Source organism: Gigantopelta aegis, chromosome 9 (assembly GCF_016097555.1).
Source record: "Gigantopelta aegis isolate Gae_Host chromosome 9, Gae_host_genome, whole genome shotgun sequence".
NCBI lineage: Eukaryota > Metazoa > Mollusca > Gastropoda > Neomphalida > Peltospiridae > Gigantopelta > Gigantopelta aegis.
The window spans coordinates 23,563,433-23,581,908 of record NC_054707.1 but is presented as its reverse complement, the minus strand read 5'-3'; the positions used below and the strand labels follow the sequence as shown (position 1 = coordinate 23,581,908).

Sequence of the window (18,476 nt, the reverse complement as noted above, 5' to 3'; positions counted from 1 at the left end):
AAAAAAAAAAGAGCCGTGACTTTTAGTAACATGAAACCATTTTTTAGGCAGGTTTAGAGTTGCATTGTACAAAACAGAGAGTCTCGCGTCACAGTTTGAAATATGTACGGAGTAAAAGGAGCTGCGGCTCTGATTGGTAGCAATATGTGGACATTAATTATCTGTGCAAATTATAGTATCTATTGCCATTAACTTAATACAATTGTATTTGGTATACATAATCAAGTGCAGTGTACCTCAAAAATTGAAATGTTATTTTCAGCAAAAAATTCATTAAATATCCTAAATGTCATATGCTCCTCTCCCAGTTTTTTTTTGCAGGTAAATTAATGTGATGTGCGACCCTTTTTTATTTGTATATATATATTTTTTTCAAATCATTTATTTCATGAATTGCCATACTTATAATTATATCACACTGTATATACATTCACATTTGGTATTGGTGTTATGCCTGGGTGTATTGAAAATGTTAACATTATTGGCAATGGGAATTGATTTGATCCAAGAAAACCTTAATTACGTTGCTTTTGCACCTTTAATACCTGTTCAGAATTGCAACAGAGGGCTGTTATTAAGAGATTCCTTTGTGCCTTCTTAGATCAGAGTACACCCAATGGCCGGTGTGCATTTTTGTGCTGGGGTGTCGTTAAAAATTCATTCATTCGTTCTTAGATCAGAGAGTGTTTACTGATCTGGAGTGACCTCTGACCTGTAGGTGCACGTGGTGATGATTGGATCCGGAGTCAATGGAAACATTACATGATGAAATTCATCATGACCATACATCGCGCACCAACTGTTCTTCCAACCACAGATGGCCAGCCCGAGTCTGGAGCAGAAATGAATTTAATCATCTTTGATATGAATTTCTAATCAACCTCTCATTTCCCAGTCAATATGAAGGGAAACATTACCATTTGAATAATGAAGTGTTGATCAGCGAGGTCATAAACATATTGTTGTAGGCAACAGATTTTTTTTTTTTTTTTTTTTTTTAAAAAGCAAGTTTGTTTGTATTTGTGAATTGTAAGCACATGTTTGTCTGGTGATGATTTAATAGAAGGTGGGGGTTTTCTGGGGTTTTCTTCTTTTTTTAATGTCGGTCCTACATTTTATACAAATGTTTGTAATATTATAGTTCTCCTGGTGTTATCCGTGCACAGATGTGTCTGTCAAAGCTAATGTTGGCCGTCAACATGGCGTAGTTTCAGCAGACAGCACCTGAACATTTCATGTCTGCTTCTCGTGTCAGACGATAACTAAGCCGTCTGCTCTGCTTGTCGTTTCAGTGCTATCCCGACAGTGCCCAGCTACTCCTTGTCTAACAACAGTTTTACGACGAACCCCGCCTGTCTCCAGTCCTCAGCCAGCGGATCCTACTCGTGTATGTTGCCAGGTGAACTAACAACATCATTAACTCGAATTCTCGAAATACTTAAGACGTCTTTCTTGTGCACAAGCTTTACTCTTACAAGATAGTCTATTCAAGATTTATGTGTCTGAATCTGATTATTATTTGGACGTTAATATAATATTGTCGTCACTGAATTTGTATGGATTCTAGATTGACTTCTGAGCCGGATCAGGTCCCTGACCATGCCAGAGACCGGACCCTGGATAGACATGCCTGAAACCCCAGTGGTATAGGGGCCATGTACACAGAGTTCTGTCTGCATCTCTCTCTGTCTCTCTGTCTGTCTGTCTGTATGTCCGTCTCTCTCTCTCTCTCTCTCTCTCTCTCTCTCTCTCTCTCTCTCTCTCTCTCTCTCTCTCTCTCTCTCTCTCTATTAGTATTTGGTCATGAAACTTGGAACTTGGAAACAATTTTACGTGCACATTCAGATCAAGCTGTTGTAGCGCACGCCTGTCCTGGGCATAGGTACCGGCCTCAGCCGGCTCTTCCGTCCAGGAAAGGATTGGTCATTATAACCATTGGTGTCTAAAAACTAGATGTCAAACCATTGTCGTTTTTTCAATAATATTTATAACATTTATTTTTGCATTTAACACAGTTTGACACTCAATAGCTGATGTATTTTTCGTGCTGGGGTGTCGTTAAACATTCATTCATTCATTCATGCATGCATTCATTTTTAAATATTTACAATATTAAAAATATATAAATTTAAGGGATGAAAGGCAATTATTGGCGTGTGCTCTAAAAGCTTGTTCTGAATGTACACGTTAAAACCTGACCTGACCTGACTTGACTTATCCTGACTTGACCTGGCATTTGTTCCAACTACTTGTCTGGTTTCATTTCCACGTAAAACTGCATGCAGCTGACCTATAAGTAAAATACAAACATATGTTGATGCATTTCGTGTCTACTCTACTGGTTGAGATACTTTTGGAATAGTGGGTTCTCTGCTAATGTTTTATTGTCACATTTTTACCATTTAGCTGACCTATATCTTTGTGTTTTCAGATTATGCATCAAGAGGTTACGATCCCCTGTCGCTTGGTAGCTATTCCCGGAATCCGTGCAACCCTCCGTCGGCGATGCAGTCTCATCATCTAAGCAACGCCCACAACGGAGCATCCACAGGTACAGCGTTACGGAGTAAAATTATGCCTAGTCCAGTTCCATGCATTTAAATGCCCTTTTGCTTACATGTAGTGAAATAAATCTATGTAATCAACAGCTGTAGGTTTCTAAACTTAATTAGAAGAGTTGGCTCGCGTTTACAACATCAATTCGTATTAATTAATAGCTCATAATGACATTAGTTAATATCCAAATACGGCGATAGTAATTGTTTGAACAAGCCATTCTAAATTAAAGGTAGGTGCCACATGCACATTAAATACTGGTACTACATTAGGCTGTGTTACTTTTTGTCCATCATGTACAAATTTTATGTTGGCCGTGGTAAATGGTAGAATGTGTCACAGTAGCTGATGTATGTACGTGTCTGTATATATCAGTCAGTGTTCCACAACTGACATATCAACTGCCGCTATATACTCCTACAGAAATTCTGCAAGGTATCTTTTATATGCACATTTTAATAGAGAGGACAGTACATATCACTGTCGATGTGCCAGTGATGTTTTTATAAATATTAAGCACCGAACAGCCTCTGATTAAATAATGTGCTTGGATGTCCTTTCCATGAATATACTATACAAAACCAATTGTCTATTTGTAGGTCTGATATCTCCAGGCGTGTCGGTTCCAATACAGGTTCCTGGAGGAAATCCACAAGATATGAGTGCGCATCACCACATGTCCTCCATGACGTCACAATATTGGTCTCGAATCCAATGATGCTAATAGCTGTGAACGCTGAGACAGAAACGTTCTAAGAGACAGAGACTCAGACACGTTATTTGCTCTTTGCTTGTAACCTGAACATAATACTCCACAGACAACCAATCAACGTAACGCTGTGCTGTACTGACAGTACCACGCGTGACCCAAATAGTGTGACTGTGTCAGCACTATGGGACACTTATGCCTAAATCGTTCCAAGAGCATGAACATGTTTCTTCTGGGAGTTTGAAAATACTGCCTGCTGGCTCCACATTTTGTGGTTGGATCGCAAGGAAGGATCAAGAAGAAGGTGAATCGATGTGACGTTATAGGTGAATATTGACGTCGTAGAAAATATGCGACGCCATTGTCCGATATGTGACGTCATAGATAACATGATTGTGACGTCTTAAACGAAATCTGACGTCATACATGAAATTTTGATGTCATAGATGAATGTAAACACCTTGATACTATATAAAGCCTCTGACACCTTGGAACCAGTTCTTGACGAAAACAGAGAGAGAGGCATATTTTGTTCTTATGTGCAAACCATTGAGATTCGCTCAAAGACTGTGCTCCGTTTTCATAATCCATCTGAAATAACTTAAAAACTGGTGTTCCAGATTATTTGTACAATATCTAACAATAAAGCAAGATTTCCTGATGGGAATCAAACCTTTTACCTGGCAGTTCATGGAGTGATGTTACGAAGTCTACATCTTTATCATTATTGACGGTAGTGGCGCCTTTTCGGGGGACCATTACGTACTACATAATACATACTGAATCAGGAATGTTACTCAAAAGGTGTGGTTTTGACATAATAATATGTGTTCAGTAGTTGAATGGTTGTGTACGTGTATACGTGTATAGGTATGTCTATGTGTGTGCGTGTGGTGTCTAGCAATACACTTTGTTAACAGACGTCTGGCTTTCTGAAACCATTGTGAGAAGACATTGGTGTGATGATATTAAGACTGGTGGTCGGTCCTTCACAAACCAAGTGTTCCATATAGCAGATCACCGCAGAACGAGTAGCATTATGCATTGTACAGAATAGACTACTCCTGGGTCCAGTGCAGTCTGTTTATATATAGAGATACTCCAAAATCATGGCTCAATACTCTTTCAGTCCAATGGCTGTCCCACAACGAGACGAAGGCGCCCAATGTCAGTGGTCATCTTCGTCTAGTTGCTGCGGGCAGACGACATAATGACGTCAGCAAAAATCACTCCACAGATGACATATGCCGTGCTCGTCTACCTAAAACAAGCAAACGAAAACAGAAACAGTCAATAAAATATTTTTAATTTCAAGTTTAAATATGCTACTATTGAAAACACATCTTGGCTCGCTAAAGCTCGTCTATATTGTTTCAACAATAACATATTCTTTGTGATGATATTTCTGTTATGTTCTTGAAAGAGCCAGTTTAGCGTATGCTTTTCGGTGGTACAGACGGACTTGATTTATTGGGCACTTTAATTCAAAACCACTTCAATATAACGGGCACTTCAGACATATTGCCTCTTAGATGCATATTGTACTCGTGTGTTGAGACCACTTGCTTATAAAGGGCATACTTTGTATTGATTTGGGCTTGTCTTTTATAAACGGGTTTGACGATACTAAGCATGACAAGAAAAACAAATGTCACGTGTTTTGCTTGGACCATTGAATGCATTCGCTGAACTAATTAGTTATAATTTTATACGTCGCATAAATTTTGTTTGCAACAAACGGGTCAGTATCGTATAGCAATATTAACACTAGATAACCATGCTGTCACGATAACACTGTAGACTGTAGAATCAATTAGGCAGGCTGCTTTTAATAAAACAACGAGAGACGGATCCAAGATTTAGAAACCATTTGTTTCATTTGAATTTTAGGACAATCATGATACAAATTAAAGGGGAACAATATTTGAAATTAATATATATGTATTTAAACTTGAATCTGAAGTCATTTTGGAACAAAACACTATTGAGTAATAACATAATTATACTGGCATTAGTAGAAAAAAAGTCACACAAAAAGGGGCATTGTGGTCTCATTTTGGAAAGGAGGGATCCTACTCTTGCAGGGTCGTACCAAGTCTGCACTACCTAGGAGCCTTTGGACTACACAGAACTTTCTTACACTTAAGCAAAACATTACACTTTTAACATAAAAAAGGGATTTGCCCCCACCCCCAAATCTTTGGGAGGCAATTGCCCCTTGTTCCCTACCACACCCCCATTAAGTATGTCCCTATCTTGTATCCGCATCTGATCATCAACGATATAATGCATTGGTATTAATCATTTATCATTCAAATTTATCTCTTCATACACTTTTCACATATTTCAATCTCAGGCTTGGTTGTTTTGTATTAATTTATCAAACCATTGTTTCCTTTAATTTAACTTGTGCTACGTTTTATTTGCTCACATATTTATTGTAGTATTGTATTATTTTGAGAGACGATAATTAGCAACTAGAGAATTTGTAATTGTATGCACGTGCACTCTGTCTATTTGCACTCGTAACATTAAACAAAAAACAAAAACACTTTTTCGTACGGTAAAGGTTTTAAAGGTCAAAATGTTCGTATTGAACGAAATTAGGTTTATTTTGAAAATAGATGAAATTTGATTATAGGGAGTAAATTGGGTTTTATAAAATAACTGAAACCCGTATCCGCTTAACTCCGTGAGACATATTTATAAAAAGCAATAACATGATTTTAAAAATCGATGCAAACAAGCACACACAATTCATTTGATTGCAGCGTAATAACACCACAATCAAGGCAGGGCATTTATTAATCATCTTAATGCTGTTGGGTGCAATGCTATTGATTAACTGGGAAGTTTCATTTTATGCATTCCATTTTTAACTATTTCCATGCTTATATCCAATTAATTTTCAAGCACGCTATCATGGGCACACTCCTTAGATATTTCTTCGTAGTTGTTAGTGAGAGAGAAATCGGTGTAGTGGCCTTACACCTTCTCGCTGAGCAGAATAAAGCTCGCTCTGGGTGGAAGCCTGTACTGAGATGCGAACCCAGTAGCTATCGGTCTTTAAACCGACGGCGTAACCACTACACCAAAGAGGCCGGTGCTGATAAGCTTACAAAATGTAGAATTTTTTTATATACGACTTCACTTTCACCTATTCTCATTTTCATTCAACATGTTCATCCCATATGTTCAATATTAACTGCAATTAACAGTGGGTATAATTATAATTTTCCTGTAAACATATTGGGAATCGTCACGGCAAAGTTTTAACAGGTTTTAAAATAATTCATTAAAATGTTTTACTATTACTTTTATTAAGAGTCTGTTCTGCATACGCTTCTATTGTAAAGTGTTTCAAAACTAGGGTCTGTCACTTTAAAAAGGGTCGTTTAATTGGAAGCATGGAAACATATTTTAATGTTACGACAGTCCAGGTACGGAGGAGCAGGTGGGGGGGGGGGGGGGGGGGGGGACTGGGGGGTAAATCTTAAGGCAGAGATGAATTTTACTTGTAGAATGCTGGAAATTGTATTTTAGGACATGTAGTTTTCAAAATGTTACAGGGGAGCATAACCCAGAACTTTGCTTTGCGCTCTCGATCTCAGTCAGCCCCCAATGTCTACTTGCTTCAGCCGTGCCTGCAGTCCCCTTTAAGACAAAACGTAGATACAAAGGGCAATGGGTTTACTTTAGTTTCTCTGTTGTATTTCTTGTAAATACATGATCAAGGGATTTTTTTGACAGACCTGTTGGGAAACCGCAAGACAGAACAATTAAATAAAAATAGTAATTGGTAGGTGCTGAGAATTCTTTACATCAAACCAAACAGAAGTTCGCGTCCCGTGTTCCGTGTCGGTGATTATAGGGAAAAAAGTAAATAATAAATTATGAAATTTTCATGCGTTAAATTAACGAAAGGAGACCGTTTATTGTATTTGGAAAAAAAATATATATTTCAAATATGCATGAAACGCATAAAGCAGTCCGAAACGAAACACGGCGAATGAACATGCGCTAATGATCACACCACGTGTAAGCAATGCATTATTCATGCGCGCGTGTTATGTGAAACCGAGTCACCCCAGGGCGGATGGTAAATACAAGACGTCACAAAGGGACGTCACATCGCGTCTCACTTTTTAACTTCTCTTTCGTAACTTCCTCCCTGACAATTAACGCTCCCGAGCATATATAAATTATAGTCGGTTATTTAGCCACACAGTCCGTCTGTAATGAGATGGAACGGTAAATATCATTGTTTCTTCCACACTTTGGTAATTTTCAAAACATCCGAGATTTGCGAGAACGTGCTATGTAGTGCGATATGATTTGTTTCAACAGTTCACGAATTTCTTTTCTTCTATATATTCTTTTCATACGGAAATAAAATAAATAGATATGCTTCGTTAACTTTGTTTTACTAATTATTCAAGATGGATGCAAAGGCATCCAACTTTAAAAAGAAAAGCTCACAATAGGACCTGGCGCCCGATTTAACAATGCAACAAGAGTTTTAACCCAATTGTTTTAGTTCATTTGTTATGGACAGACAGGACAGTTTTGTATACTGAACAGACAGAAACGTAAATTATATTTTACACTGAACGGTTTTCGTGGAAGATATAATATGATCCTGGCATGTACGCGGAGGGTGGGATGGGAATCAGGAGGAAATTTTATTCTTCTCATTGGCCTTTGCAAACGATAACTATTGAGGTATGGTGCAAGCGGACGATTCATAATTCTAAGACACTGGTGGCTTTGTTATCCTGTCCCAAGTCCAGCCATTGGCCATGTCAAAGACTGGGCTTGGAATGGACGTGCCGGAACGTTTAAAGGGACATTCTTGAGTTTGCTGCAATTTTTAAGATGTTATCGACTAACAGAGACTTTTTAACGATTGTAATTACATATCAAATACAGTTGTCTGCACAAAATATTAGAGGCTGTATTTTAAATGTGTTTCTGATCGTTCTAATATTTGTACAAGGTTAAATTTCACTTTATTTCCTAAAATATACTTTTTTCCTACGTACGAAATTATTTGAAGACAAAATCCAGTTTGGGCTTCTTACACATATTAAGACGACCAGAAACACATTGAATATATAGACACTACTATTCTAAACAAGAAAATATATTTAGTATGTGAGTTTAATCGTAGAAATATTTTATTAGTCGGAAACATCTTACAATGCAACACACTCAGGAATGCCCCTTTAATAGGATATGATCACGTAAATAGAGTACAAGGATACTGTGGCTTTATGTAGAAAACTTCTAGAAAACAAAATATGTAGCTCTAGATGGTTTAAGGGTAGAAGATCAGGTATAAGGATATAAGCACGAAAATCAAATTAAAATGGAAGGTAAAATGAAATGGGGTGTGCTCACACCCAATACACCTGCATATACAGGCCTGAAGTCTTAAGTTTTAAAAAAACCCACAAAAAAACAATCCGCCACACACACACACGTTAAAGGGTTAATATGCACAGGAAATATGGGTTAATCTTACTCTTGTAGGCTGGCAGTCCTTAGAGTGATTGTTATATATTTCTGTTATTGTATATAGAATAAGTTATGTATCCGTTTATGCTTAAAGTGCTTTACTTGTAAAATGAGTATCGTTACAAAGGTTCTGAACAGTTATACCTGACAAAAAGTGCTCTGACATTAGTTTTCAGCCAATCCAGAAGTTATTACATGGGGTGGGGGAGACAACAACAATTAAAATCGTACATGTCTAATTAAGATTCTCTTTAAGCCTTAGGAACATATGTTTACAGGGGTATTCACAGTGCAAATAAAACGTAACTTTATAAGTCAATACTTAATTTTTAGTTCATAGTGGGCGTAACTATTTTTTAAATATTATATTTTGTTATATAGTGGGTTTACTGTTTTAACTTGCAGCTTTTCTAACAAATGATGATACTACTGAGGCAATGCAGTTACAGTTACAGTTACAGTTACAGTTACAGTTACTCTATTATTCGTTTTATTCAAGGAGGGCATTTTATTCAAATTTAATTTCTGCAAAGAACCATGAACATTCTTGAATTCTTGATGTGTGCAGTTATATTATTTGTATTTCTGGAAAATATCTTACATATTAAATATATTCAAACTAATTTAATAACGGTTATTACAGACATGTTAACACAGTGTGAGGGAAGCATTTATGTTTTTACCTAGCTGAAACAGTGACATGTTTCATTTAAATTTAATTAGGTATGACAATATTGAAGATTAGTGACTAACACAGTAAGAAGAAGGTCTTAAATTAATATAAACGGAAAGCAAAGGTCATAACTAAATTATCTCTCCAATACAGTTTCAACCAATCATTGTAATAGTACAGTTGACCTGAATACCTGTCGTAAGAGACCACCTGTATAATCGCTCACCTATTCTTCTAGGTCATCTGTATCAGGCAGTCACCTGTCTTATAAGGTATCATCCTGTTCAGATTCCATATTACATGTAGTTAATAATAATACATTATAACCTATATTAAACAGTCACCTGCGTATATAATACACTTTGTATTTAGTAACCACTCGTCCAGAGAGGCCACCTGTATTATGCAGCAGTCCTTGTTAGGAGACTAACATTTTGAGATTACGAATTAAGGAATTCCAAGGTATTTCATGACCACTACATTTTTAAGCAGCCATTTTCTCTCACGAATGTAGTTCTCTATATATATTTTTAATAATAGTTTCTTTTTCATTAGTTTTATATCTAACGTTATGAGGTGCAATATTTGAAGCATTTTCACACTATTATAGTATTAACTGTAAGATATTTATTATTATTATTAACATTTAAACAGCATTTATTTGAATATATCTCCTTTTTTTCCTTTTTTTTTTGTCTTTTTTTTGGTCTTTTTGTCTACCACATTTACCAGCATATTACTAAAAGATCGCTTATTAAATATATACATTCGTATGTCATAGCTTCATACAATAAATAATGAAAAATACTGGGAAACTGTTTTGTTTTCGTGTATGTGTTAGAAATAATAATATTGTGCAAGACAGTGTATCGTGTCTTCCCATTTTGTTCATGTTACATCACCGTTTCCGTGTCCGTGTTTTTGTTTCTATATTTCTATAAACAATGATCATGACGAAATGTGTTATGATCTTACAATAGCATTATCATGTACCTGCTGTCAAACAGCCCTTTATTTCGCCACACAATTTACCCTGAATAAAATGATTTACTGTGCTCAGTGCTTGGCGTCATTTGTTTCTTAGTTTACATAGACAGACAGACAGACAGCAGACAGACGTTCGGCAATGGAGAACAAGAACACCTCTGATGTGCAGCAGTGAAGCGTTTTAATACATGCAACCATCTTGTCTGTGGCAGTTAGTCGGGTCTCTTTAGGACAGCAAAAGAGGTTTTGTTTCAAAGCTAATTGTATTGAACAAGATGGTAAAGCAAAATGTTTTAGTTACAGTATAGGTAGTGCTAAACCAAATAACATCCGGCTGGGTCAAAATTTAACATCCGGCCGGGTCAAAGTTTAACATCTGGCTGGGTCAAAGTTCTAGATGCACCTAACTCTTAAAAGAGCAGTTAATACCACAAGTCCTGTCATTGGTGATAAATATGACAGTGTTTGTTGTGATGAGATGTTGGTTCATCTGGCAGGTAAATTCATGAACTAGTGTCAATGTACCAATACCTTTGCGCTTGAAACATGTTAGTAGTCCAACTACAAATAGCATGGCAATTTTTGTGCAGAACTAGGGTAGTCATAGACGCTACCCGTTATGTCCAAAATGAGCAACTTAACCCCCATTGTTTCCGATTTACTTTAATGGAAAGGGGTCGTAGTATTTATATCGATTGTGTATAATATGTCGATTGATATAATGCATATAGGGGTTTTAGCTACATATGTTACTATTGTCGTCTGTGGGAGTTGATTTGGTGGTATACACCCTATATCTAGCAATTTGGGTCTTGATTGTATGTGTACATCAGACGTGATCTTGGATTAATCATGATGATATCAATATGTAAGATCTGGTATTTGTTTAGTGATGATTACAACATTGGTAATACTAAGAGCGAGGGACAATGTTAGTAGGTTGCAATTGGAGGATTGCCATTAAAGGGACATTCCTGAGTTTGCTGCATTGTAAAATGTTTTCGACTAATCAAATATTTCTACGATTAAATTTACATATTAAATATATTTTCTTGTTTAGAATAGCAGTGTATGTATATTCAATGTGTTTCTGGTCGTCTTAATATTTGTAAGAAGCCCAAACTGGATTTTGTATTTTTTAGGAAATAAAATGAAAATTAACCTAGTACAAATATTAGAACGATCAGAAACACGTTTAATATACAGCAACTAATATTCTAAACAAGAAATTATATTTAATATGTAAGTTTAATCGTAGAAACATTTTATTAGTCGATAACATCTTTAAAAATTACAGCAAACTCAGGAATGTCTCTTTAACTAAATCTTCCCCGGAGAAGAAAGGTGATCATAATCAGAGCCGTATCTCTGCACAATATAGTCTAATGGACATTTGCCAAAATAGTGGTTGATTCCATGAATCTCTGTCTAGTACTTTGTCTATAGGAGGACAGCCACTCCCGAGAAGATCCTGTATTTGACAATACATCCTTTTTGAACCGCCACAAAGAGGACTGCCACTCCCAAACTAATTTACTACAAATTAGCAACAGCCAGAGCTCGTTAGAATAAGTACAGCTGTGATTACATGCACTCATGAATCACTGTCACAACAGTGATGATATCGGGTGTTCGCCACATCTAGTAAGTCTGTCCCATCATCTAAAACGATGACAAAATAATAAATGTGCAAGAGTTTCACCAAAGAGATGAAAAAGAATGCACAAGTTCAAAATATGGAATCCATCATTTTGGTCAGTGATGCATCGTATTTAGTAGATATAGCTTCCAAATGTCTACCATAAACCTTTTTGAATGCCCTTGGGAGTTCCTGAACATCATAACCTTGATGGAACAAAACGTCGTCTGTGCTAGAATGATATGGCGCTGTTTGAAATCTGCAATATGCAGACACCAAAAGCTGGAGCAGAAAGGATATTGCTCGACATAAAGGGAAAAGTGACTATTGAAAAATTTACGTCATCCATAAAATCCGTAGCAGGTCTTCGTTCGACGCACGTTGAGACATGTCGATACAGATGACAGAACTTTTATGGGAATACAGTTGCAGACGGATTGTGTTGGTCCTGCGACGGATCTGTCCAATGCTTGTTTTTTTTTTCGTGAACTTATTTCTGTAAGAAGGAAAGAAGGAAATGTTTTATTTAACGACGCACTCAACACATTTTATTTACGGTTATATGGCGTCGGACATATGATTAAGGACCACACAGATATTGAGAGAGGAAACTGGCTGTCGCCACTTTATAGGCTACTCTTTTTAATTAGCAGCAAGGGATCTTTTAAATGCGCCATCCCACAGACAGGGTAGTTCATATCACGGCCTTTGATATACCAGCCGTGGTGCACTGGTTGGAACGAGAAATAGCCCAATAGGCCCACTGACGGGGATCGATCCCAGACCGACCGCGCATCAAGCGAGCGTTGTACCACTGGGTTACGTCCAGCCCCCTTATTTCAGGAACAGCCTGTCCCGAGTTTGCTGCCACAGTGAGATGCGTTTGACCAGTAGAGCATTATATTGACTAAAAATACATATTAAAGGGACATTCCTGAGTTTGCTGCATTGTAAGATGTTTCCGACTAATAAAATATTTCTACGATTAAACTTACATATTAAATATATGTTCTTGTTTAGAATGTTAGTGTCTGTATATTCAATGTTTTTCTGGTCGTCTTAATATTTGTAAGAAGCTCAAACTGGATTTTGTCTTCAAATATGTTCGTACGTACGAATTTTTTTATTTTAGGAAATAAAATGACATTTAACCTAGTACAAATATTAGAACGATAAGAAACACGTTTAATATACAGCCACTAATATTTTATGCAGAAAAATATATTTGATATGTAATTACAATAACATATAGTCGATAACATATCAAAAATTGCAGCAAACTAGGAATGTCCCTTCTAAATACATTTTATTGTTTAAAATATAAGAGCCCATTATACACAATGTGTTTTTGGTCGTTCTAATGTTTGTAATAGTCCAAAATTAATTGTACCTCCTAGTAATTTCCTACGTACGGAAATATATATTCTGGGATATAAAATGAAGTTTGACATAGTACGAACATTAGGATGAACAGAATGTACTAGAAAAGAAAATGTATTTAATGTCATTTTTGACATCTTTATTTTCTTGTTTTCTTACCATGACAAGGGTAGAAAAGTCAAGTTTCCTTAACTGTTGTATATGGATGCATGAAACTTGACTGTATTCGTCTGCAGACTGTAAGTGGTTTAATTTAGGAAAAATGAGATTGAAACTCTGAATATTTTACTTGTGTACAGAGATCTTTTGTAGGTAGCAGGCCTATCAACAACTTATTATCACTGCCGATGCCAAATCAATGATGCAATTGCCAAGCTTCTTGTTTTCGTCACTTCGCTGAAAACATCTGGATGCATTGCAATGGGCATTGATCCTGGCATTACTGTAGTCAGTGGTATATTATATTATATAGAGAATAATACATGAGTGACCGTTAGATACCATTTATCTCACAACGAGTTGTTTTAAAATGTATCTAACGAGCGAAAGCGCGTTTGATACTTTTTAAACAACGAGTTGTGAGATAAATGGTATCTAACGGACACGAATGTATTATTCTATTTCTTACATATCCGCAAATACCAGGTTTTAACATCTTTTTGGACTAAAAGTTATTTACAGCCGTTGCATTTGTAGCGAACTTACACGTCACAGACACATGATTGTCAGGTTAACTATACGTCACAATGTAATCTATTTCCACCGTGTTGCTTTTCACTGGCTGCTTGGCACTGGTGACCTGGTCATCACCTAGGAGCAGCCAGTCGTATGTCATGAAATTGTTAATACACATTCGTGTGTTAACAACCCATGTGTTACCAAAAATAATGCATGTTGTTCTCACCAACGGGTGTGTAAGAAAAATTAATATCTCAGTGTCTGGCGTAAAAAAGCTGGTTACTGAATATGATGAACCCAGTGAAATTACTATTTCGTGATAGCGAAACGTTATTTACTAGTAGTATAGAATTGGTATCCTCTGAAATATACTTCTTAAAGTTTGCCAAGGATCAATAATTCCACACAGCCAGCCTAACGTTCAGGTGTTCGACATTAATTACCAAATAATACTAACATGCAACAGTTAATTATTTAGTAAAGCTTAGAGAGAGGAAAGATTATCTAGGATCAACCCATCCATAAAAACATATTTTTGGCGATCACGTGTGAAGATCAGTACAGACAAGAAACAACAATAGAACATCTCCGACTTCTTGCCACAACAACAGTCTGGCATGATCGTCTCATGCTCCTAATCAGTCTTTGAATATGCATTTGTAGAAGATTGTTCCATCCTCTCAACACTGACAGTGTTCCTGCAGAGTGTGTGGCTGGACATGGCAGAGGGAAATGGTTACCTGTAGCATGTGACCAATATGTTCAATTGTATTGAGAACAGGAGACCGAAGTCTAGGCAATATATAGATTAAAATCTAACGTTAACCATGGCTAAAAATATATATGTGGCCCTTATTAGTAAATATATATATTTCAAATGGTTCTCAAAAACCAATCAGTTGAAGTTTGAAAAGGCCTCAGAGAACTTTATGCACTTGTTATTGGCACTTTGAATTTTATACAATATTTCTCGTTCCAGCCAGTGCACCATGACTGGTATATCAAAGGCCGTGGTATGTGCTACCCTGTCTGTGGTGTGGTGCATATAAACTATCCCTTGCTACAAATGGAAAACTGAAGCGAGTTTGCTCTCTAAGACTATATGTCAAAATGACCAACTGTTTGACATCCACTTGCCGATGATTTGTATATCAATGTGCTCTAGTGGTGTCGTTAAACAAAGCAAACTTTAAACTTTATACAAAAATCGAAGTATAAAACCGTGCTTCTTGTATATCTACACTTGTAGAGGGTCTTCTGTTTTCTTGCTTAAACGTGTCTTGGTCAAATGTCCATGTAATGATTTTTGCCAGGGTTCTTTGCAATTACTATTCAATCATGCAGAGAAAAAAATCGAGAGTAATGAATCAGAAATTTCTCCTCGAGAGATATCGTCCCCTATATTTATTCTATTATATGCCTAAATTTTATGTGAATGTTTTCAATCAGAAAGTCTGGAATTTCACACTATGTCTGTCGCAGAATTGGTTTGTCTTGGCTTACTTTCAGTTTGGACAAATTGTTCAGATCCGTGGAAGGTAGTTATATATTTATGGCTTTATTCATCTGTGTTTACTTTTCTTAGGAATAAATGACCCTTTGATTACTTACCTACTTACTTACTTAGCCTTTTCTCCAAGTCGCTGATCATGTGCCATTAACGACTCCTTTTTAACGGACACCTCTAATTAAGGGATGTAGTTTTCTTTAAGCTGATCTCGGGGTATTGTTGTGTGAAGTGTTCAGAAGTCAAACGCTTAAGCACTGGCGAGTTTTGATCTGGATTGAGACTGGAGAATTTCAATTTAGTCTTTGTAGTTCTTGACAATTCACAGCTGATTGAACTTAATAATATTATTATCTCAAAGTTTCTCTGGCAACGAACAGAAAAAACACATTTTGTTGGTGTTAAAGTATTGGAGTCCAAACTATCCAAGAGTTATCCGAGATACAATGTACTTATACACGTGGTCGCTAGAAGCAGGTGGATGTGTTATAGATACAGTGAGGTGAAGGGGAGAGAGAGACAGAGAGACGGGGAGAGATATACAGAAAGACAGACAGACAGACAGATAGACAGACAGACAGACAAACAGAAATAGAAGTGTGAGAGAGAAAGAGAGAGAGAGAGAGAGAGAGAGAGAGAGAGAGAGAGAGAGAGAGAGAGAGAGAGAGAGAGAGAGAGAGAGAGACAGAGAGACGGGGAGAGATATACAGAGAGACAGACAGACTGATAGACAGACAAACAGAAATAGAAGTGAGAGAGAGAGAGAGAGAGAGAGAGAGAGAGAGAGAGAGAGAGAGAGAGAGAGAGAGAGAGAGAGAGAGATTAAAGACACTACTTCCACATAGGCTACACTTATCAGTTATCTGTTATATCTACTTTCCTATGCCCAGGGTAATACATACCACGACCTTTGACATTCCAGTCATTATGATACTCAATATCAACTCGTTGAGCACTCTACCGCTGAAGTATACCACCAACACACCCATCCTACCCTCGCGTCCCTGGAAAAGCAATAGCCAAATACATTTCAACTCTGTGAATCCTTATGTCAACGTAAATAGTCTACTCAGGCGGGCGTGTAGAGCGGTTTCGGGGTGGGGGGAGGGGTCAAAACACCCTTGCTTCAAGCATTTTTTATTTTTTTAATGTATATTGCGGGGAATAATGGCCAGATACCCCTAAAAACTCCCTCCTCGTAGACAATTCCCAGCAAATGCGCCTGTTACCGCCAGATACGGTCCACATCTGTGTGTGCGGGTTTTTGACGGGGTGCAGGCGCAGAAAACGGTAAACAGAATCATCAAATAATCGATTCCATGGTTATCTATAGTGGTGTTTTTATAATTTGCACGATGCTGGGAGAGGGGCGGGGGGGGGGGGGGGGTCATCGCGCTGGCGCCGCGTCAAAAATCGCTCACATGATAGACAAAACTATCCTTAAACTCAACTCCCATAGTAACAAACTGATAAAGAGTTATGAAACTTGAACCACAGTTTTAGAGTGTGTTTGGTGGCTCAATCACTGTAGTACCAGCAACTGGACACTTATATATACAAAGTAAATAAACCAGTTGGCGTGAATAATGGGTCTGAACGGCTCGGGTTTCACAGGCCTGTAATACTGGGTCTTGCCGTGAGCGATTCTGTCATAATTATTGTCACAGAGGTTTTGTTCAGACGATCCCCATCGTTCGCGGTGTCATCTAGTCTAAGATAACTAGGGTGGTGATGGGAGTGTGTGTGGGGGGGGGGGGGGGGGGGGGGGGTGAGGAGGGCGTAAAAAGAAAACTCAGGGAATAGTAAAAGAAAGAAAGAAAGAAATGTTTTATTTAACGATGCACTCAACACAATTTATTTACGGTTATATGGCGTCAGACATATGGTTAAGGACCACACAGGTTTGGAGAGGAAACCCGCTGTCACCACTACATGGGCTACTCTTTCCGATTAGCAGCAAGGGATCTTTTATTTGCGCTTCCCACAGGCAGGATAGCACAAACCATGACCTTTGTTGAACCAGTTATGGATCACTGGTCGGTGCAAGTGGTTTACACCTACCCATTGAGCCTTGCGGAGCACTCACTCAGGGTTTGGAGTCGGTATCTGGATTAAAAATCCCATGCCTCGACTGGGATCCGAACCCAGTACCTTCCAGCCTGTAGATCGATGGCCTAACCACGACGCCACCGAGGCCGGTCAGGGAATAGTAATGTAGGCTATTCTGTTGTTTAAAACAAAACAAGAAAAAAAAACAAGAAAAAAATATTTAAAAAATTCGAGGCTGCCCCTGCCCTCCCACAGCCCCCCCCCCCCCCCCCCCCCCGATACCGACTCCAAACCCTGGGTGAGTGCTCCGCAAGGCTCAGTGGGTAGGTGTAAACCACTTGCACCGACCAGTGATCCATAACTGGTTCAACAAAGGCCATGGTTTGTGCTATCCTGGCTGTGGGAAGCGCAAATAAAAGATCTCTTGCTGCCTGTCGTAAAAGAGTAGCCTATGTGGTGATAGCGGGTTTCCAATAAAAAAGTGTCAGAATGACCATATGTTTGACGTCCAATAGCCGATTATAAGATACAAAAATCAATGTGCTCTAGTGGCGTCGTTAAATAAAACAAAACTTTTTTCCATGTAAAAATGCACAATGATTCGTTTGCAACCCTATATAGCTATTTGGCAGTAATGCTAATATCAATAAAATGTTGTTATCTAGTTTCGGGTATCTACATGTAATTCGCGCATTAAAAAAATCAGCCTGCCCCTACCCCTCACCCCCTACAAAAATGGGAGAGTCCGTACGCCTATAGTTGATCGTAGTGTGCAGAAGAC

General features: G+C 37.7%; 1 protein-coding gene across 3 annotated transcripts in view; it reads left to right on the top strand.

Moving 5' to 3' along the window:
- The window catches only part of LOC121381252 (paired box protein Pax-6-like), a 73,966-nt gene extending 67,387 nt beyond the window's left edge, over positions 1 to 6,579 (top strand). For 2 of the 3 annotated variants that reach the window (XM_041510490.1, XM_041510489.1), the window contains exons 9-11: positions 1,293 to 1,399; positions 2,432 to 2,551; positions 3,156 to 6,579. In XM_041510490.1, coding sequence (XP_041366424.1) covers positions 1,293 to 1,399; positions 2,432 to 2,551; positions 3,156 to 3,274 — 346 coding nt within the window. In that variant the 3' untranslated portion in view covers positions 3,275 to 6,579. The remainder of the gene's footprint in view (positions 1 to 1,292; positions 1,400 to 2,431; positions 2,552 to 3,155) is intronic. The other variant, XM_041510491.1, reaches the window with a different exon arrangement.
- The last annotated feature ends 11,897 nt before the right edge of the window (positions 6,580 to 18,476 follow it).